The sequence below is a fragment of the Leptonotus elevatus genome, chromosome 13 (assembly GCF_054856555.1).
Source record: "Leptonotus elevatus isolate MCC_2025b chromosome 13, RoL_Lele_1.0, whole genome shotgun sequence".
Taxonomy (NCBI): Eukaryota; Metazoa; Chordata; class Actinopteri; order Syngnathiformes; family Syngnathidae; genus Leptonotus; species Leptonotus elevatus.
The window spans coordinates 6,202,689-6,218,787 of NC_141251.1; the positions used below are offsets into that span (position 1 = coordinate 6,202,689).

A 16,099-nucleotide genomic window follows, 5' to 3' on the forward strand; every position below is an offset into this window, starting at 1 on the left:
TACGCACTGTAGTGCCTTAGTGAGGATAACAAAACAAAAACAAAAACAAAAAAATACAATTACACACACAGACACTACAATTTAAATAATCTTTTGGATATATTTGTATTTTTGCTAAAATAGGCTAGCAAATATTTACAGATGTCAGATTAGCCCTGGTTTATTTCATATATTGTATAAAACAATTTCAGATTGTGATATTATTCGGCAATCATTGAATTTGCACTTTCCTATTTTATATGTTTGTCTTTTCGACGTTTATGCATTATTTTATTTTTTTTAATAAATGGCAAGTTACTCACCAGTTACTTTGCACTTGAGTGGTTTTCTTTCACTACTCCTACCCAAATATATGACAACTTTTTACTTGTCATTGTGCCTGCCTGGCCACTGTATGAAGACATCTGGAACATGAAATGGTTAACAATACACATCCGCCATACGGAAACACATCAAAAGTCAGTTTAAAGGTGAGACAGCTTGTTCTTTACTGAAAAACAAGGTATTCATTTATACAAGAAATGTACACATTTACATAAACATCTACTTTATGAATCAAGTGTGACGCAACATAAGCTAGCGTATAAAAGGATAACAAAAAAGAAGCCACGACAAAACAAAACACAAATAATGAGTTAGGTTCCTTTGGTCTATAGTCACAATGGCTACATATGAAATATCTGAGATAATGTGTTATACTATCAAGGCTTTTACATATTTACAGACAAAAAAAAGAAAGAAGTAACAGTCTGGAAACTCTTCCCAAGGGACACACTAGATCTCTTTATGAAAAAATAGGAACAAAATGTTTATTATAATGATTTGTAGATGAATTTTTGGGGGCTTTCTCTCTGCCGGTTCCGCTGAGGTTTTATTTCCGTTTGTAGCTTTGCAGTCTACTGCATATAATAAATCTATAGACATTCATATAGATAGAATTGGCATATGAAACCCACACCGGTGCCACAAGAAAAAAAACATTAGTAGGTGCTTTATTCGTATTTCTATATAAAAATATACAACCTTCACACTATAGATTTCCTTTTCGATATATATTTAGTCTATAAAATTTAAGCTCTCTCATTCTGGGTAATAAAATAGTCAGGATTAAAGTTGACCTTTTGGAGCTATTAAAGTTTGCCTTGTGTCTGTGTTGTGTACGTGGTTCAAATTTTTGTAGCGGTTGAAGAAAATTTGACGCGGCGCGGTGGGCTCGCGTCATCGCACGTCTGCCTCGCAGTTGTTAGGACGTTCGGACTTTAAGGAATTGTTGTTTGTCTAAATTGTGATTGGCTCATCTCAAAAAAAGCTTGGGAAGACTCAAATTCAAACGATTGTGACTTTGTGCTGCTGGAAGCTCATTAAAGCCCGCTGGAAGGAACAAATGAAAAATGCGCATAACAAGCCCACAGGTTCAAACGGAAGAGGGAAAAAGAAGCAGCAACGAGACTAATAAAGTCCATTTTTAGTTTCTTAACACTGCTAATAATAGCTTTTAGTGAGAAGGCAGACAAAAGAGCAAGAATCACAAGCATCCTGCTGACATCTCTCACTGATGCACTTCTTTTACTTCCTCTCAGTAGGGACGTATTATGGAAAATACATTTTGCAATGCTTGTATACAAATAGTTTTGTCTCATGAGTGTCTGTCCACCAATCAGGTATAAAAATAAAACCACCAAGTAAATCTTTATTTACTGTATTTGCCTATTTTTTCATACATACAACATTTTTTATGTTCAATAAAACATTTTTTGGTTTATTACTTCAAGTCCAAATTTAGAATTGAGCCACCTTGAGTGTAGTACCACATTGTGCCACAATATGCCTGGCAGCACTGAGATCTACTGGAAGCGATGTGGGAGGGGTAAAACTATTCAAATAATCTTTTTTTTTTTTTTATACGGTTCTCTATATTGCAGATTTTAAACTATGCGAACAAAACGGTATGTATTTGTACTTCCTGATCTATGCTGGTCCCAAATCTAGTGTAACATTCGAGTTCTAGAAATGAAAAACACGCTAACGTTAGCTTACCCTGTTTCTGTTCTTATACTCCTGAGTCTCCAACCGCGCCAAACTGAGCCGAGTAGAGAAAAGTAATATTAGTCAATATGTTGGCTCACTATCGCCCTCTGAAGGATTGAAGTGGTATTACCAGATGAAAAGAACCTACGTTAGCATGCTCTGGCTAATATCCCCCTTAAAGAATACACAACACAACATTAAGTAGCAGACGTGTCGGGCGTTATCATCACATGACATGCATGCTTGTGCGCTGTTGTTTAAGAAAATGTGCACGTGGCCAACTTTTTTTTTTACGGTTTCCAAAAATCCTCCCTGATTTGAACTTCACACTGCTTCAGAAGAAAATGTTTTTGTGCTGACTTTGTAGTGGTGGAATAAAAGTCTTAAAAAAAAAAAAGTGCAGGTGAAACACTGTATGAAAGATCACAAGGAGTGCAGCAGTAGAGGAAGAACACACCTTTGAGAGCTGCTCAAGAGGTAAAGCCAGCCGGTGAGTGTTTTTTTCTTTCTTTCTGTCCAGCATTTGCGGGTTCGCACGACGCCTTTAGATCTCGGTGGCGGTGATCTCCTCAAAGTGGATGTCGCTGCTGCCGCTGTGCACCTCGTAGTCGTCCCTGTTCTCCAGCTCCAGGCTCAGCTCCCGCATCACTCGCTCCAGGTCGCGGTTCCGTCGGTACATCTGGATGTAGTTCTGCTGCAGCTGCTTCTGGTACCGGATCACCTGAGGGTCCGGTTCCAGATTAGGGAAAATGACTCAAGCAAGCCAAGTACAAATACTTTGTTTTATTTGTACTTCAACTTAAAGTATTTTTTCTTTATAATATGCAATCATATGTTGTATGAGACCACCCATTAATCTAAACATGGTATTCTGATTAATATTTTGCATATGTGGTGTAAGAATTAAGATCCACATTTGTATCCATTTCAGGGGGCGGCCATTTTGTCAATCTCAGTTGACAGCAGGTGGCAGAATTGGACAAAATGGCCGCCCCCGAGATGCATAAAAACAAATGGATTTTTCATCTTATTTCTTATTCCACAAATACATTACAAAATCTTAATAATGTGTTTAAAAACTTTTGGGGGCGGGCACTTAAATATAAACATTATTGCACTTAACATTCCGCTCAAAGTGCAGTGTGAGTACTTTAGCCGCTGTGCAAATGAGTAAAGACTGAAGGAATTTTTACCTTTTCCTTCTCCTCATGCCACACCCTCCGTTCATTGTCGAATCGAGACAGCTGCTCCTCACTTGTCCTCCTCTCATACATCAGCTCACCCTTCAGCCTGTCCACCTGACACAAAGCACACAAACATTATATAGTCCACCATCCTTATATGACCTTATTTGATTTTCTGTTTCAGTTCATTTTAAAGGTGTTTTTTTTTTGTTTTGTTTTTTAAAATAAGTTAGGTATCCCACATTTTCCCCCATAGCAGTAGTACTCAAACATTTTGCACTATTTTGTCAGGCTTCTCCATACCGTCTCCTGGACAGGCTGTTACTACGAAGTGAATTTCGTTGTTCTGTAGTCTTTACTTGTGCAATTACAATCAATTTGATTCCATTCTATCATGTGACTCAACTGGGACTGTGGTACAAAGAAGTGTGCTCGGGACTTGACTACGTCTGTACTGGAAGAGCATATTTGACAAATCAAATCGCTTGGCTGTGAGAAAAAGTGAGTGTCCCGGAGTGACACCACCCAAGACTGATTAATCAATTGATGAAAAAGCGTTTAATGTCGTCATTAATGAAGTAGCTTTAAAGGGACGTTTCGTACCTGTTGTCTGAGCCCCAGCAGAGTTTCTGCATTCTGCCTGAGCGCCTTGGCTTCATCGCTCTCTCCTCCCCATCTCACGTGACCGTCCTCCACGTCGCGATACACGCACGGGCTGGGCCCCCCCCTCCCGGACAGGCCCCGACCCGGATGGAGGGGCAGGCCGACGCACTGGATCTTCCCACCGCCGGCCTTCAGAGCGTCGCGACGACGCAGCGTGTCGTCCTCCAGACGTGCCAGCTTCTCCCGCAGCAGCTCGGCTTCGCTCTTCCTCCTCTGCAACTCGTTCTCGCACACCTCCAGCTCCAGGGAGCGAGTGCGCAGGGCCGCCTGGGCCTCCTGGCAGCGAGCCTGGCCGGCCTGCAGCTCCGATCGGGCTTCTCTCAGCTGGGCTCTCAGCGTCACAATGTCGCCAGCTTTCTGGCTCAGCTCCGACTGGATCTCCTTCAGCTGTTGCTTGAGCAGGGAGATCTCTCCTGACTTTTGGCACACCTGCAGCCGCCCACGACATAACATTTGTTGTTGTTAGTTGATAGCGGGTTTTTTTTCCATTACAATTTGCCTTTATTCACCAACATATATTTATATTTTCAATATATTGAGATTAATGACTAGAGACCGACTGCTTAATCAACAAAAATTGGTCGTCAGTTTGCAGATTTTATTTATTTGTTACACAAACACAACACAAAAGACAAATGACATTGGAATCCCCGTCCCAATCCATAAAAAGAAACCCAAGTTTGAAACCCTAACCCTAGTTTGAAACCCTAGTTTGAAACCCTAACCCTAGTTTGAAACCCTAACCCTAGTTTGAAACCCTAACCATAGTTTGAGACCCTAGTTTGAAACCCTAATGTGAGTCTAAACCCCAATTTGAAACCCCTAACCCAAGTTTAAAACCCCAATTTGAAACCCTAACCCAAGTTTAAAACCCCAATTTGAAACCCTAACCCAAGTTTAAAACCCCAATTTGAAACCCTAACCCAAGTTTAAAACCCCAATTTGAAACCCTAAACCAAGTTTGAAACCCTAACCCAAGTTTAAAACCCTAAACCAAGTTTGAAACCCTAACTCAAGTTTAAAACCCTAAACCAAGTTTGAAACCCTAACTCAAGTTTAAAACCCTAACCCAAGTTTGAAACCCTAACCCAAGTTTGAAACCCTACTTTGAAACCCTAACCCAAGTTTGAAACCCTAACCCTAGTTTGAAACCCTAGTTTGAAACCCTAACCCTAGTTTGAAACCCTAACCCTAGTTTGAAACCCTAGTTTGAAACCCTAGTTCGAAACCCTTACCCTAGTTCGAAACCCTAACCCTAGTTCGAAACCCTAGTTCGAAACCCTAACCCTAGTTCGAAACCCTAGTTCGAAACCCTAACCCTAGTTCGAAACCCTAGTTCGAAACCCTAACCCTAGTTCGAAACCCTAGTTCGAAACCCTAGTTCGAAACCCTAACCCTAGTTCGAAACCTTAACCCTAGTTCGAAACCCTAGTTCGAAACCCTAACCCTAGTTCGAAACCCTAACCCTAGTTCGAAACCCTAACCCTAGTTCGAAACCCTAACCCTAGTTCGAAACCCTAACTCGAAACCCTAACCCTAGTTCGAAACCCTAACCCTAGTTCGAAACCCTAGTTCGAAACCCTAACCCCAGTTCGAAACCCTAGTTCGAAACCCTAACCCCAGTTCGAAACCCTAGTTCGAAACCCTAACCCCAGTTCGAAACTCTAGTTCGAAACCCTAACCCCAGTTCGAAACCCTAGTTCGAAACCCTAACCCCAGTTCGAAACCCCAGTTCGAAACCCTAGTTCGAAACCCTAACCCTAGTTCGAAACCCTAACCCTAGTTCGAAACCCTAACCCTAGTTCGAAACCCTAGTTCGAAACCCTAACCCTAGTTCGAAACCCTAGTTCGAAACCCTAACCCTAGTTCGAAACCCTAGTTCGAAACCCTAACCCTAGTTCGAAACCCTAGTTCGAAACCCTAACCCTAGTTCGAAACCCTAGTTCGAAACCCTAACCCTAGTTCGAAACCCTAGTTCGAAACCCTAACCCTAGTTCGAAACCCTAACCCTAGTTCGAAACCCTAACCCTAGTTCGAAACCCTAACCCTAGTTCGAAACCCTAACCCTAGTTCGAAACCCTAACCCTAGTTCGAAACCCTAACCCTAGTTCGAAACCCTAGTTTAGGGTTAGGGTTTCAAACTAGGGTTATGGTTTCGAACTAGGGTTTCAAACTAGGGTTAGGGTTTCGAACTCGGGTTTCAAACTAGGGTTAGGGTTTCGAACTCGGGTTTCAAACTAGGGTTAGGGTTTCGAACTCGGGTTTCAAACTAGGGTTAGGGTTTCGAACTCGGGTTTCAAACTAGGGTTAGGGTTTCGAACTCGGGTTTAAAACTAGGGTTAGGGTTTCGAACTCGGGTTTAAAACTAGGGTTAGGGTTTCGAACTCGGGTTAGGGTTTCAAACTAGGGTTAGGGTTTCAAACTAGGGTTAGGGTTTCAAACTAGGGTTTCAAACTAGGGTTAGGGTTTCAAACTAGGGTTTCAAACTAGGGTTTCAAACTAGGGTTTCAAACTAGGGTTTCAAACTAGGGTTAGGGTTTCAAACTTGGGTTAGGGTTTCAAAGTAGGGTTTCAGACTTGGGTTAGGGTTTCAAAGTAGGGTTTCAAACTTGGGTTAGGGTTTCAAACTTGGTTTAGGGTTTTAAACTTGGTTTAGGGTTTTAAACTTGGGTTAAGGTTTCAAACTTGGTTTAGGGTTTCAAATTGGGGTTTTAAACTTGGTTTAGGGTTTCAAAGTAGGGTTTTAAACTTGGGTTAGGGTTTCAAAGTAGGGTTTCAAAACTTGGGTTAGGGTTTCAAATTGGGGTTTCAAAACTTGGGTTAGGGTTTCAAATTGGGGTTTTAAACTTGGGTTAGGGTTTCAAATTGGGGTTTTAAACTTGGGTTAGGGTTTCAAATTGGGGTTTTAAACTTGGGTTAGGGTTTCAAATTGGGGTTTTAAACTTGGGTTAGGGTTTCAAATTGGGGTTTTAAACTTGGGTTAGGGTTTCAAATTGGGGTTTTAAACTTGGGTTAGGGGTTTAAATTGGGGTTTTAAACTTGGGTTAGGGGTTTCAAATTGGGGTTTTAAACTTGGGTTAGGGGTTTCAAATTGGGGTTTTAAACTTGGGTTAGGGGTTTCAAATTGGGGTTTAGTAGGGTTGTATACTAGGATTAGGGTTTTAAACTCATGTCCCAAAAAAAAGGTGTCCCACCTCCCACTTGGTCTCCTCAAGCCGTGGTCCAAGCTGCGTCTGCTCACGCTGGATGGTGGCGCACCTCCGCTCCAGAGTTTCCCTGTCCTGCAGCAGGGACGAGAAGTCCTCCTGCAGCTTCTTTTTCTCTTGCTGGAGTTGAAATATCTGAGGACATGAGAGCATTATTGGCTTCAGACTTGAGACCAGACTTGAGATCGCAAAATTTGATGCAAATTCAAATGAAACTGTTGGGACAGTCAAATAATCTAACATTAAGGAAATGAATGCATTCCAAATAGCCAACCTGTAACTGTAAAACTTGCTGAGCCCTCTGGGCCTTCTGAGAGGCCTGCTTCATCTTGCTGGCACAGTTCTGCCTCAGCTCCTCCATCTCTCTTTCACAGCGACGCTGCTTCTCCTCGTACACCTTTCAGGGCAAAGCATCCGGGTCGTAAGGTTTAAGTTATGCTGTCCATTTTCTTTATGGTTAAAACATTTTATTGATTTATTGTATGCAACAGTGATAAACTGTCAGTGTTGCCAACTGCCTTGGGTCTCACCTGGCAGATGGCGGCTTCATTCTCGTCCAGATTTTCCCGCAGATGCTGAAGCTCCATGTCACGCTCCCTCAGCTTCTCCTCCAGGTCCCTCACCACCGCCTCGTAGCCTTCCACAGGCGGCGAGGAGTGGCCGCACGAGCCGCTGTCCGACAGGGGCTGCCCGCGCCCGCTTAGCGACCCCGTGCTCTTACTGGACGATGAACGTCCGCTATCCGAGTGACCGTGAATCCCCATTCCGCCCGAAGTGTTTCTGATCAGAACCTGCCCAGGCTCCGGGTGAGCCGACCCGGAGCTGGAGCCCTCGCTGGGGGCCAAACTGTAACCTGTGCTGCTGTGGGTGGGCAGGCTGGAGAGGGAGTTCCTCCCGGAGTCTGACATGGAGCAAGACTGGCTGCTGCGAGCGTTGCGCCCTCCGCCGAAGGAGTCGCGCTTCTCCTCCGAAGAGGAGCTGCCGCTGACGGCCACGTTTGAGCCACCGGTGGAGGCCGCGAGCGGAAGGAGAAGGTTGAGGCTGCCCTGGCTCTCCGACAGACTGCAGCCACCTGGTCGCGGTGACAGGTAATGCACCGAGTGGCGATTCTTGGGAACGACGGGCTTGAACGCTGTTGGACGGATCAGAACTTTCTCCATGTTCTGAAAAGGACAAAAGCATAAAAGTTCAGCGGTGCTCGAATTAGAATAGACTCTCTTTTAGCAGTTAAAAAAATATATAGCTTTTTTCTGTTTCTTAATTAGGAATTAGCAGTAAAACAATACCTGTTTCTGACAAAAGGGGAGAAAAAAAAGAAAAGAAAAAAAAGACAAAGACAATCTTATTAAAAGACAAAGCCTGTGGAACACAGTGTGTGCTAGCTTGTTTTTCTGCTCATGGAATGAACGTGCGTTGTGACATTGGTCGACATGAGCGTGCAAGGTGAGTGACTGTCAAATGATCCATTTGATCCTGTCAGGCCGGTGATGAAGCGTCTTTCTGAGCGGACAGTGATGAATCGGCAATCAGACGACGGCAGTAATCCGCCATGAAAACGTACACATCTGCGTGATTGCTTCATAAGATGCTGTAATTGAAGACAATGTTTCATGTGTGTATCGTCAGAGGTCACACACGATGACATTGCTCAATTGATTTTTAAAACCTACAGCTCATTCATAGATAAGGTTAAAAAAAAGTACGTAATATATTTATATTTTTTTTAAATACAATTAACTACTTGCCTTCTCAAGCTGTCCGGAAACTGGGATGAGTTTGGGGGGAGGTCCTCCTATATTGCCATTCAGAGTCCTATTGCCCCGTTGGTCCTCCGAGTCGCTGCAGGGACTTACAGCCGCCACAACCAGGTTGTCATTCCAGTCTCCGACGACCACCTCACTGCTCACGTATGCCAAGTTATTATTAACCCCACTTGCCGTAGCACCGGCGGTTGTTGCACCCCCACCAGCTGCAGAGTTCCCGGGCCGAGGCTGCTTCTTGGTGGGCAACGGTGGAGGTAGAACCTGGACTTGGGGGTGTTGTTCTTGCGTTTGGTTGCAGATAAGCAGCAGCTGCTCCAAGGAGCTTGCGCTGCGGAGGGTGTTATCCTGGAGGCGGAAGCAGCTGGTAGCCGGCGTCGAGCGCCGCTGCTTGGCCGTGAATTCGCTGGCTGCTCGGCAGTGCCTCTCTTGGTACGTCCGGCCCGATATCAGACTGCTTACGGAACCCATAGCGGTGGCCGAGCTGCAGGAGACTGAAGGGGAGTGAGAGGAGGATCGCGGCTGGCACAGCTGGACGTCGACAGCGGGATTGGGGTGGTCAGTGACAGGAAGAGCCTGAACCAGAGCCATGGCACCGCGACGGTGTTAGCCACACCACGCACCCTGTGGTAGGAGACAGGAGAAAACATTTACAACCTATATTCTAATATTCGTTTCATCAAATTGTTTTAGTTTACACCCAACAGCGTATTCTTGACCGCCAACTTTACATTATGAGTCAAGCCATCAATAATCAGGTTTTATTACAAATCTTGGCAACAAAGCTACCAAATTATTAACAGATCCAATCTCTACTGCCTCATGCATTTGTCAAAAGGCACCTCCCTAACAACGCTGCTGCTAATTTCCAATTGCAGTAATGAGGCAGGAGGAGAGAAAGAGTTTGGGTTTAGCAACAAATCAGTCGCGATCGTGTGATTTTTTGGGGAATGTCTCCGTCTGAACCAGACGAGCCCGAAAAGTCATCACCGATTGATCGGATCAGAATATTGCGATGAAACGATGTTAACTCGATGCCATTCAAACTGTAAGCGTGGAAGCAGATTAAGTCTTTCCGTTTGCAGATAGTATTATCAGTGTCGGCTGCCCGGGTGAACACACATCCTCAGCCTGTCGTGCCAAGCCTAAATCCGTCTGGCCAAGCGGAATAATCCACAGCAGATATAAGTGTGCACAGTCTGCCAGGACTAACACCATCGTGGCACCGTGGAACACATCAGTCGGGTCCAGTGGAAAAAGATGTCAGGTGATATATGCTGCTTGAAACTACAAAACCTCCATGAAATGTTTTATCCTTACTTAAGGAAAATACTTTTTTTTCTTCTTTTTTTTTTTTTACTCATGATGAAAATGATTATGAAACTCATTATGAAAGTTACCATTGTCTACATGGACTTACATGCTATTTGTTTATCAAATACATTTGCAATTAACCAATTCTAGCCGCCCAAAAACATGTTTTTAATAAGAAATTATGAAAATAAATTTTGCATGAATGTGTTTGACAACTAAATCAGCATTAGCGACAGTGGTTCTCCTTGGCCACATGACAGCATTACTAGTCAAATTTTTTTTTACGACACTCAAGCAGCGACACAAAGCAAAATAAATAAAAATCGAGCAAATGATGACTCGTAGATCGAAAAACCTACAAGTTGAGGCACTCATAACTTAAGGTACCACTGGACCTGGAAATAAATGTGGAAATGTTGAAGGTACAGTTCAAAAATGTTTGTGGGTGAGTGCATTCATTCCAAATCTCAAACTATTTTCTTATCGCTCCAACCCTGACAACTTTTAGGTTGTTGGTGGTGGCGAGATGTATAAAGAATCTTGGACAATCTGTGCAACAGATGTAGGCATTGAAATAACAAAAACAATACTTTCCTGAACAACCTATTGTCGTTTTCAAATGAGCAAACGGACTAAAATAACTCCAGGAAGGTTGCCGACCGTGAGGAAGTCACGCTATCCAGCCCACGATAAGAAAAAAAGGCTGCCTAATTATTTGTAATTGATCAGCCAATTGTGTCTTGCATTCCTCTGAGGCGGGTTTTGTGACTGCACATGTGCAAGTGATCCACAACTGTTAACGGCAGGTTTGCGATGTGATTGCTTTCTGTACCCAAAACTACACCTCGTGACCACCTTCTATCTTTTATCCCCTTATCCCTACTACCGCTCATCTGAGGACTTCCCAGGCAAGGGATAATAGAATTAACAATCCTCTGAGAGCGTCAAGTGTGACCCCCTGAGCGCTAACCCAGTGACCCCCTGAACGCCAAGGGTCTGGTTTTGTTCTGGCCACTCGGGCAATAAATCCCCAAAAGCTAATATCCCCTCTGATGTGATGGAAGTCTTCTCTTCATGGGTAAAGTAGTAAATTTAGACCACGGGAACTTCACCCCAGAACAAGAAACCTTTGCAGGACCAACCATCTTGTGTCTGGACTTTGAGAAATTTAGTTTGGGGTTCATTTATCGGGGCCAAAAGACAGTCAGGGATAGCACTTTGGCAATGTCCATTGGTCTGAAACCACATTTACGACTCAAACATCAAGACGTTATCCAATCAGATACGTTTAGTGCTGCACACCCTGCTCGAATGATTCATGGATGTTTCAAAATATCTTTGAAGAGTTCTGATATACGACTGACCTCATTTAGACAATAGGTCCAATGGTCCAAAAAGCACAATGATCCTACCAAAAGTTCCTTGGGTAAAATTCCATCCACTTTTTTATACTGATTATCCCGTTCAGGGTTGCAATGAGTTTGAGCCAATCCCAGTTGATTTTGGGGGGGAAAGGCAAACTCTACCCTGAACTTGCCGCCAGTTAATCACAGAGCACCTATAGAAACAGACAGCTAATCACACTGTAACTGAATGTGAAGTGAAACCACAGTCTTGTACCAAAGTCAGGCAGATGAACCACTACACTACCAGTGACCAGGGTAAAAATCCCTTGGTTGGGAAGGACCATAATTAGAATATTTAAGTTCCAGGAACTACTAAAAGTTCCTATAACATTAGGTTGAAATGTGACTTCTGTGTCCATCTCCACTTTCCTTGTTCATGCATCGTTCCCTATATCAGCACAAGGCAGAAAGAAGAAAACTATTGTCATCAGTCCTAAAAATAGAAAACATCTTAAGAGGCTGAAATCATCCAGATAGTTTTTCACGGGATATTTCTCTCGGCTAGGCATTTGAGTCGACGTTTAAAAATAAACACCAATCGAGCCGCAGCCAGCAATCATGGGGTCAGCCCGGGGGCACTTTACACTGCATCCTCACGCTCTAAAACTATGAAATGATGCTGAATGTCTCAGAGGCAGGCTTAGACAGCGACTTGAAGGTGGTTGTGTGTGCTACCAACTGGCCAAGGATGATGACAGAAGCAAGAGCTTATCAGGTAGTTCTCGAATAACAAGGCACACTTGCAGGGTCCTTGATGGGCAAATAATCCCGTTATTATAAGACTGTTAATACCGTCAGCCTATTCTCAAGAGCGGAAACACATTATTCCGCAGCAACACATCATTCCTCGCAATCACGCGCAACCTCCAAGCCAAGCTGTTCCGGAGGGATGGCGAAAGAAAAAGATGAAGGTTTCAGGGGTGATGAGACAAAGGCGAACCGGGTGGAGGTCATGATGGGGAAAGGGCGGGGGTTTGGAGTTCACAAGGATTCCATCCAGTACCTGGTTGTCTAAAGAGAGGCTCCACAGAGGCCTTGGGAAAAGCAGAACTCACTAATCCTGTTTGGCGAGCACACAGACGCCTTATGATGTCCTAGCAGGGGACATAAATCGTGAAGGGAGACAGTTACAAATAGTACCATCACCCCCCTTTTTGCTTAACACCGAATGTGTCTTTTCTCATCTGTCTTCCAAACATCTGCTTCTTTCAGATAATAAAGAAAGTAAGGCATTTATACTTTTAACCATTTAGTCTGATAAATCAAAACCAAGACTACATTTCCAACTCATTTGGACATTTAACATACCAGTCTCTAATTACCTTGACATCTTGCAAAGTTTGTTTTTCATCAGTGTGTCAACATGTTGTTGAGTTTGCTTGCAAATATTATAGAGTACTGTGTACTAATAGTATTTTGCTACTTGTTCTGCTTCTGTAGGAAAAATTATGCATGTCTCTCTCCCCATCTCTCCCTCCCTCCCTCTAGAATCATACAGACCTGAAAGACATTAAAGTCTTTTTTGGCATGTTTGTAATCAACAGCAGTGGAATACTTTCATAAGAGTGGGCCTCGACAGCCAGTTGATTGGTCAAAACAGAATTGCCACTTCCTTAAGTGTTTTCTCAATAACAACAAAAGGTTTGTCTTATGACAAACAGCAACAATGCAAATGAACCAAAACTGCCTGTTGTCCTCCACTGTGGTCTTTTGTATACTGTGGACTGGAGCACTCCTCTTTGTTTATTCATTGACGGGTCACACTGTGTCATGCTGCTATGTACAACCAGCAGTGGAAACACAAGCCAGATCAGATTTTACTGTTCCAAATTGTACCGAGACAAGATGAACCAAACTATTCATCTCTCCAGGACACTGCTTGCTCTTGTCATCTCTTCGGCGTGGTGATTAATTTCAAGCAATAAAAAGACATCGCAAATGGAGCCGTCTATCCAATCCCCTCCACACCCGCACGACTTGCCCAAGCTGTGTGGTTAGATTTTCAATCTGCTTCTGTAGTAGCGACGCGCACAGCATGACTAACAATGGGCAAAGCCAGCGTGTCGAGGAGAGCGACAGGTGGGAAGTGTAATATTGTCGGATCACGGTCCCTGCATGAACAAACGCTGGACTACACGTTTGGGTGCCACAGAAAGAGGTATTCAAGAAAAATATCTTTCTAGGGTCACAAATCAGGAGAGTTTAGAACAGTGCACAGTACCACAACAGTTAAGATAAGTAATGAAAGAATGTAGCCAGAGTTGGGCATTGAAAATGGGAGGAAATATTCCACTTTTACAGCGTGGGTGGCAGCCATTAATCCTGAGAGAAAGTCAACAGGCCAGTAGGTGAGTCATAGGAACAAAGAAAGATCCACTAGTGCAGGCAAGAAGCCCACCGACACGCGCAATCAGTCCACACCACATCACGCTTGCATTTGTTTGCCTGCCATCCAGCGAGAAATGTCTATTACAAAGACATCCCTCCAGCTCACAGTACGTTGAGGGGAGTCTTTTCATGTGTCGCCAGAAGACTTGAGGTTATATTGTTCCGCCATTCCAACACTGTGACTGTCTTGTCTGAGAGGCTGCTTACTGTCACCTTCCCCCACATGGCCTCTCTGTCTCCGTCTCTCAGCGGGCCAGTTTGGGATCACAAACAGCCGCCTGGGTGCCAAAGCTCTTTTTGTCTACTTTGGCAACGGAACATGCTTGATTGCAACTTCGAACAAAAGCTGTGAGATCAAGCGTCCAGGCGGCTGGGACTTGATTAAGCAGCCTCTCTCAGATGAAGAAGGGGGGGAATAAGCGAGTTTACTGGTAGTAATTGGCAACAGACGCAAGTCCACTTCTTTCCTCATCTTTTACAGTCAATTTGGTGCTGGTTCTGGACTTTTCCCCTCTCTGTTTGCAAGCGTTACCAAGGAAGCAGAGACCCGCATTGTTCATGTGAAAGAAGAAAGAAGACGGGCAGAATGGGAGACGTTGGAAAGACAGATTTTGTAAAGATCTGAGAGCCTCAGTGGCCATTCTGAAGTGGGGGCAAGTGAGGCAGTGCACTACCAGAACTAGTTCATGTGTGGCATTACCAGGAAAAAGAATCAGAGTAAATATGTTGATTGAAATTCCTGCCCCTGCTTGCAGTTGTCAAGTATGATCACGAACCACGCAAGTTATTTGGTTTTTTTTGTACAAAAATGCCACTGAATTGCCTGACCAAGTTTTTGTGTGGTTTGTTCACAGATGTCAGCAACTGGACAGTATGTCACATTTCTCTTTCAGGCTCGCTGTTTTAATTTACCGCTAGTTATGGACTAGCTAATGCAGCTAATGCCATGCCACCTACACTCCCCGCAAATGGAGACCTGATAAGGAATTACCCAAACCAAGCTGAGTGCAAACATCGTTTCAATTTGGATGCAAGAACTCTCGAGTGTGGGCTGACCAAAGCCAGATCCTCCTACAGGCACACTCCAAAATTCTCCGAGGGGGTTGACAGCGAGAGCAGCCAGCTACTGACAAAAAGTAGAATGCATTGGACATCAATGACGACATGAGGCGACACAGTCTCGTGAAGACGAGATGGTCATCCAGGGACACAAACTGTCTAGCGCATGCTTATTTATGGGTTCAATTTCAATCAACTTGCCCCGTCTGTGTCTCCGTTGAGAGGCTCAGATGAAGAAAATGAGGTTACAAGCACAGCCTGTCGAGGAAAAACCATTAGAGCAGACAAAACATCTGGTCATAGCCTGGTCAACGGCCCCTCCATGAGCTAAATTAAAGTATGAGCTACTTTTCCTTCGCACTTTTTAGCACTGTTCAATTTTCTCTAGGAAATAATTCAAATTGATTATGAAAGTAATGGATGACAAATTTAATTGTGAACAACCAGCTGATTATTTGTTACAGTTCTGGGGCAGATTGGCTTAGACTCATTTGGCCAGATGCAGTCTGGTGCAGGTGGAAAGAGAGGGGTAGCTGTCTGTTAAAAAAAGTAGGAAGATGGTTGAAATTCCTGATCTGCTGCATGTTGTGTTTTCCAGGAGTTTTTCCAGACGCTGACAGCTACCCGACGGCGGTCAGACAGGCAGACACTGGAAATACCAAGAGTGTCATTTTTAAAGACGCAGTGGACTTTGTCTGTTTGCGAGAATCAATGATACCACTTGAGATGTTTAACTTTGAGGAGACATTGATCTGAGACTTAAATTTAGATGTGCACTGTCTGCAGAAAGCAGACGTTTTCGATCTGAAACTTCACCACCTTTGCCTCAGGCTCTATGTACAGTGGAGGGCCAGTAATTCAGTAGTCTCTCTCTCTTTTTGTTAACGGAAAGATCCCAGAAAATTGCTGCATCAGAGTTGTAATAGTATCTCAGGCTGGCCCAGAATGTGGCTGGGGAAGGAGATCAGTGTATGAAGCCCCACAGGGTACGACAAGAACAGTGGCCAAATGGCCCTGGGCCATGACAACGCGTCGGGTCATCATGTACCTTACGGACACTGTCTTATTGGGCCAGTACAAATTTCTACGGT

At 43.9% G+C, this 16,099-nt stretch overlaps 1 protein-coding gene across 2 annotated transcripts in view; it reads right to left on the bottom strand.

The window, feature by feature from the left end:
- Nucleotides 1-463: 463 nt before the first annotated feature.
- LOC147163603 (leucine zipper putative tumor suppressor 2 homolog) overlaps nt 464-16,099 on the bottom strand; it is a 38,457-nt gene continuing 22,821 nt past the window's right edge. For both annotated transcript variants that reach the window (XM_086092969.1, XM_086092968.1), the window contains 7 exons: nt 8,827-9,465; nt 7,612-8,244; nt 7,356-7,478; nt 7,070-7,216; nt 3,816-4,304; nt 3,222-3,326; nt 464-2,749 (listed from right to left, as the gene is read on the bottom strand). In XM_086092969.1, the coding sequence (XP_085949095.1) occupies nt 2,573-2,749; nt 3,222-3,326; nt 3,816-4,304; nt 7,070-7,216; nt 7,356-7,478; nt 7,612-8,244; nt 8,827-9,432 (2,280 nt within the window). In that variant the 5' untranslated portion in view covers nt 9,433-9,465 and the 3' untranslated portion in view covers nt 464-2,572. The remainder of the gene's footprint in view (nt 2,750-3,221; nt 3,327-3,815; nt 4,305-7,069; nt 7,217-7,355; nt 7,479-7,611; nt 8,245-8,826; nt 9,466-16,099) is intronic.